This window comes from Limulus polyphemus, unplaced genomic scaffold (assembly GCF_000517525.1).
Source record: "Limulus polyphemus unplaced genomic scaffold, Limulus_polyphemus-2.1.2 Scaffold1862, whole genome shotgun sequence".
In the NCBI taxonomy this organism is placed as follows: Eukaryota; Metazoa; Arthropoda; class Merostomata; order Xiphosura; family Limulidae; genus Limulus; species Limulus polyphemus.
In genome coordinates this window covers 119,791-125,243 of record NW_013667472.1, presented here as the reverse complement: position 1 = coordinate 125,243, position 5,453 = coordinate 119,791, and the positions used below count along the sequence as shown (strand labels likewise).

Below are 5,453 nucleotides of genomic sequence, written 5' to 3'. Positions count from 1 at the left end.
CAAATAAAGCGGAGAGGGGATTGCAGATAAACAGATATAGAGACAGATAATTGGGTCAAGCGAGCGGTAGTGTGTGAATAGTTGTGAATTATAGTGTGTGTTTAAGTTAAAGTGACTGTGGAAATTAAGTGTATTGCACAGTTGTATTGAGAAAGAATAAACTAATTTTATTTAAGAAAGGACTTGTATCACTGAAGTTTTTTTGGAAAGAATTTCTACAGAAAATTAACCAACGACCAGGGACGTAACAAGGTAATTGCCTGGTGGACCAATCCACTCCTGTACAATATTAAGAAGTATAGAGAGATGTATTTTTAAACATTAACCCTATTTCTATTCATAATATCCTTGTGGTGTTCTCAAGGATAAACCTAGCATATAGGTATTCAAATTTTGCAAATATTAAGTTCAAGGAACTAGTATGTAGAAGGAAAAATCTAATGATTTATTACAACTGGTGAAATAAAAGACAAGACATGTTTTTTAACTCGAAAGAAAAATAAAATGAAACATTTCGTTTATACTTGAGGTAAACTGAATACGACAAACCAATCATTCAGCAGAAGGACCATTACAATATGGGAGAGGATGAATTAAAATAAAATAGATTAAACTATATTTAAATTATGAATCATTGTAATGGATTTTTTGAACTGAAATAGAACAGTACACAATCAGCAGGCAAAGAAATATTAAGACAATGATAGAACATCCACAGCAGTTAGACTTGACATTTTCTCCTCTACTGTTGAAGCAAATCTTATCTGAATCTGCCAAAGCTATATCCAACAGTACACATTCTCTGTAGCTGATGAATCAGTAAAGGGGCACTGAAATACAGGAATATCTTGGTCACAAGGTGGTCTTCAATACCCAAGCTAAAACAGGATACAGTATCCCATGAAACAGTAAATGAGTTCTACTGAAAGTAATATCTCAGGCTGTATTTAGCACATGAACTCAACCAAATTTATCCAGTTCCAGGCTTATAACTTTGAAAAATCTTTTTAAATATGCAAACATCAAATATACACTATAGAACAGTAAGGTACACAGTACTTGCATGCAAAATACTTAAAGGTTTGAACAATTCTTCCAGTAAAGCAGCACAAAATATGTCTTCTAAACCAAACTATATATTGTTAAACTTGATAAAAATACATGAACTAATATTAAACTAAAATAAGCTTTTACCTTTGATTTATATTGAACAAAAGCTAAATTCAGTACCAATATTAAATTTTCAAATATTGAAAAATTTCTACATTTTAAAATGAAATCTTAGTTGAATGTTTTCAGATCAAAAGGAACCCGAGAATTATGTATTGCTTTGAAGAAACACATTGAAGTTGTACAAGAAAGACTATCTCATTGTAAGTTGGTTTGAAAATGAAACATTGCTTATTGTTTTTAACTATCCAAATTTTACGCTATATATAATAAATGTTGGTTCAAACTTACAAGTAAATATTTATATCCACCCCACAATTCAGAAATGGTATTCATTCATGATATCTTGCAAAAGTATTTAAAAAAAGAACATTTGTTTACTAAGATCAATGTTCTATACAAACTGATTTTTAGAAACATGGAGATCTAACAGATTCCAAACTACTGAAATTTAAAAAAAAAGCTTATAATTGACTATATTAATCATGCAGCATCATTATTTGTGTTTTAACTATGTTGTAATTGACCAGTTATGTTTTATATGGCCTATAAAATGTTAACTGCTTTTGTTTGTGGTGAATAGAAACATTTGAAATTGTGTTTAATCAGTTTCAGACTGTTGTTATAAAACACACACATTTGTTAAAATTATATGTTAAATTTTTGTTACAATTATGTACATGTTGTGTCTTTTAGTAAAATATTTTCCTTTATATATATTATATATTTTCATTGTAGCCATATGTGTCACTAGGCACAAAGAGGATTAATTAGGCAAGTATATTTTGATTACTTTAATTTTTTTTCTTGTTTGTGTGTGTATGGCAAAACCTTGTACTAAAATTTTAATTTTATATAGGTGAAGATATTAAGTCTTTGTTTGAAGAACAAAATTCTAAACGTTTGGAAATGATTCAGGTTAGTATTAATATTGTTTGCTTTATTCATGTAAAAATGTAACAACTTACTGTGCTGTTTTCATTTACCAAAATTTATTACATAAATTTAGACTAGAGCATTTATTTTTGCTGTATTATTTACTTCTGTTTCAAGTACTTCAGTATTTGAAGTTGTTCTACAGTAGTTTAGAGTTACTGAAATTAAAATACACATTTTAATAATATAAGCTCAAACAAATTAATAGATAACTTTAGATATTTTTTGTAATTTATGAATGGTTCCGATGCAGTCTTACATTCATCTCACACACAGCTATTTTGATGTTGCTAAAACATTGCTAAAAACATTTTCTCGATCAGCTATTGTTCTCTTGATCAGTGTTTAGGTCTTTTATTTAAATACTAAATACCTTTCAGGGCAATGTCTATGTAGCTACTTATATTTATATTCGTGTGAATAAATACATTATCTCTTTATTTGGTGTTGCACACTAGTCTATATACTTCATCAGTTTCGTGCCATTTCTGAACATATACATATCATGTGACTACTCTCCACCAATAGTATTGCACCACCTATACTGGCACAGTTTGCGTCCTCTGCTATTCCTGCTCAGTCCTCACTTTATAGATTAGCACAGCATTGTTTAGACATGTATTTTTTTCGTATATAGCTACCGTTTATGAACCTGATTCTTTGCCATTTCAATTTTCTTTTCAACAGCTTTATTTTACTGTGTTTACATTCACTTGTTTCAACATTTTTGTTTTTTTTACATTTCCTTCTTATTACCGAATTGCACGAGATTGTAGTATGAATTTGCGATCAATGTATCGACTGTGGAATTTCCCTTTACATTTGAAAATCGCTACTGGTACGACTTACCAGGAATTGGGTTTGACTTTATCTGCAGAAGAGATACAGGGAGCTTGATTCATATGTTCAGCCGGCAAGTTCATCTTCTTTTCAACCTGACAATGTTTCTGAGGAAGAATACACTCAATGAGTAGACACTTTAGACTCTATTTTTCCGGCACCTTCTACCAGTTTCCGTGTGTTTAGATAGTTTGTATCTTACATATCATTACTATTAGTAACATCTAATTTGTTGTTCTATTTGAGTCCTTTTTTTCACAATCTTAGGAACCTCATTTACTCCTCGTAATCTACAATTCAGAGTTCTTCCCCACAGTGCCCACTTCGATGATAGTTTCCACTTCAGAGCCCTACCTTTCAGACTAAACTCGGTTCTTTAAGTGTTTTGTTGATGAGTACAAACTCTTGCCCTACATACTCACTCTACAAGTTTTTGTACTCTTCCTTCTGTGGATGACTGGCTCCTGCTCCCTTCCTCCCTTTCACAGTCCAGAGACCACACTCCTATGCTTCTACAGGATGCAGAATGGGTGGGATTCCTGTTGACATTGGGGAAGTCCATTCTTACCCACTCTCAATACCCCATTCATTTGGCGGGATTTCTTTTTCCCAACCTCAGTCAGACCGAGCCTTCTTCTCTTTGTCTTCAGGTTTGGAGTGAGCAGTTCACGTGTCCCTCACATTTTTTTATGGCTCGAGATGTTCTATCTCTTAGAAGATGTTGGCTTCCTTGAAAGCTCTCATTCCTATGGGTTGGGCTAATACAAGTTCCCTTCGTTTGATACTCCTTGATCAGTAGAACTTCTCCTTGTATTCCTGGCTTGGTGGTTAGACAGAGTCCAGACCACAGCAGCGGTGCTGCTTCATTAATATCATCAGGATTTACATCTGTTCACTTACTCATCTTTAAAGGATTGGATTTCTTATCTCAACACCAAGGACCAAGGAGATTGCCAGTCTCTGGTCAATCAAGAAGTCTTCTTTCCATATCACTTTTCTTGAGCCTTTGGTAGTTCATTAAGCTGTGTCCCACTTCCTTCTTCTCCTATGAGGGTGGTGGTTATGGTACATTCAGACATCTCCACAGTGGTCACTTATATCACTGAGTCAAGGGTTACTGATTGCATGTCTCTGTGCTTTCAGATCCTGAATCTCCTTTCTGAGCCCACAGTTACCACGTTGTGGTGTTAGCATGACTTGTTTCTGACTCCCTGAATCTGGTGATGGATTGGGTATCAATTGGGTAACAATTTTCTCCTTACTGAGTGTTCCCTTGTTCCACAGATTCACCACTCTGTTATTCAGGTCCATTCTCTCAGCCCAGGGACTGACTCCACTTGTTGCATCTTTCCTTTCCCAATCCATTAGACCTTCTTCCATGTCCATTTACCATGGACGATAGTAGACCATGGTTTCTGTTCTTCCCAACCTTCCATTCCTCATCTTTCCCTATTCTTCACCCAATTTTTGACAAAGCCTTGTCCACTTTGTCTAGCTATTGGGCAGCCTTGTCAACCTCCTTCTATTTCTTCAGATTATATCTGGTTTTATTTTCCCCTGTCCTTTCCCTCATTTTTCTTTCCTTTGAATTACCTATTGGGATATCAATGTGGTCCTTTATACACTTTCTTGTCCTCCATTTAAACCTTTATCTTCAGGTTCCATCTACCTTCTCTCCCTCAAGACCTTTTTTCTTCTCCTTCTTGCTTGCAGTCGTCATCATTTAGATATTTATGCCATTAACATTACTTGCACCCTTTACCCTCCTATGTCATCCTTTATCCTGACTGATCCTTCTTCCCTAAGACCTATGCTGCCAGTTTAAGTGGTTTGGCTTTGCCAACCATTTCCCACCTGTTTTCCCATTCAAATCCTAATTGGCTTCTTCATTTGATTTGCAATTTAAGGTGATATGTGACATGTACTGTCTCCTTTCAGGGTTCATGTTCCCAACCATTTATTCCCCGGAACCCTTCTATTTCCCGTGATCTCTCACTTGTCATGCTTACTGGTTGGGTTTGTGAAATCATTAGGTGGACGTATTTTGAATTAACCATGGAAGGTCGCCATCTTCACAATGTTTCTTTTCGTCAGATTCGTCACATCATTATGTCCAAGGCTGCTCAACTTCAGTTTCCTTTGGAAGAGTTCATTCAGGCCAGAATATGTACTACTCCCAATACCTTCATCATCTGCATGACCTGGCTATATCTTCCTCTAATAGATTTTTACACACGTCAGTTTGCCTTTGACTGGAGTAAGTCTTATCGCTTCATTTCGTTTATGTTTTTATTTCAGAAACCATAGTTTTAACTGCTGATAATGGGATTCCACTCCATGGTGGATGTTGCCTGGTCAGGTATGCTTTGTCTCAAGCCTGCACTAGCTTAGATCTGCTATATAATGCTCACTGTAGAGATGGGGTGCTTCTGTAAGACCACTGGTCACTTAACAAGTAGTGTGTGTGTGTATATATATATATATATATATATATATATATAACTGCT

The 5,453-nt window shown here is 35.0% G+C and overlaps 1 protein-coding gene across 5 annotated transcripts in view; it reads left to right on the top strand.

The window, feature by feature from the left end:
* The window catches only part of LOC106465189 (synaptonemal complex protein 1-like), an 80,366-nt gene that overhangs the window by 22,338 nt on the left and 52,575 nt on the right, over nt 1-5,453 (top strand). For all 5 annotated transcript variants that reach the window (XM_022393038.1, XM_022393039.1, XM_022393036.1 and 2 more), the window contains exons 6-7: nt 1,300-1,373; nt 2,030-2,088. In XM_022393038.1, coding sequence (XP_022248746.1) covers nt 1,300-1,373; nt 2,030-2,088 — 133 coding nt within the window. The remainder of the gene's footprint in view (nt 1-1,299; nt 1,374-2,029; nt 2,089-5,453) is intronic.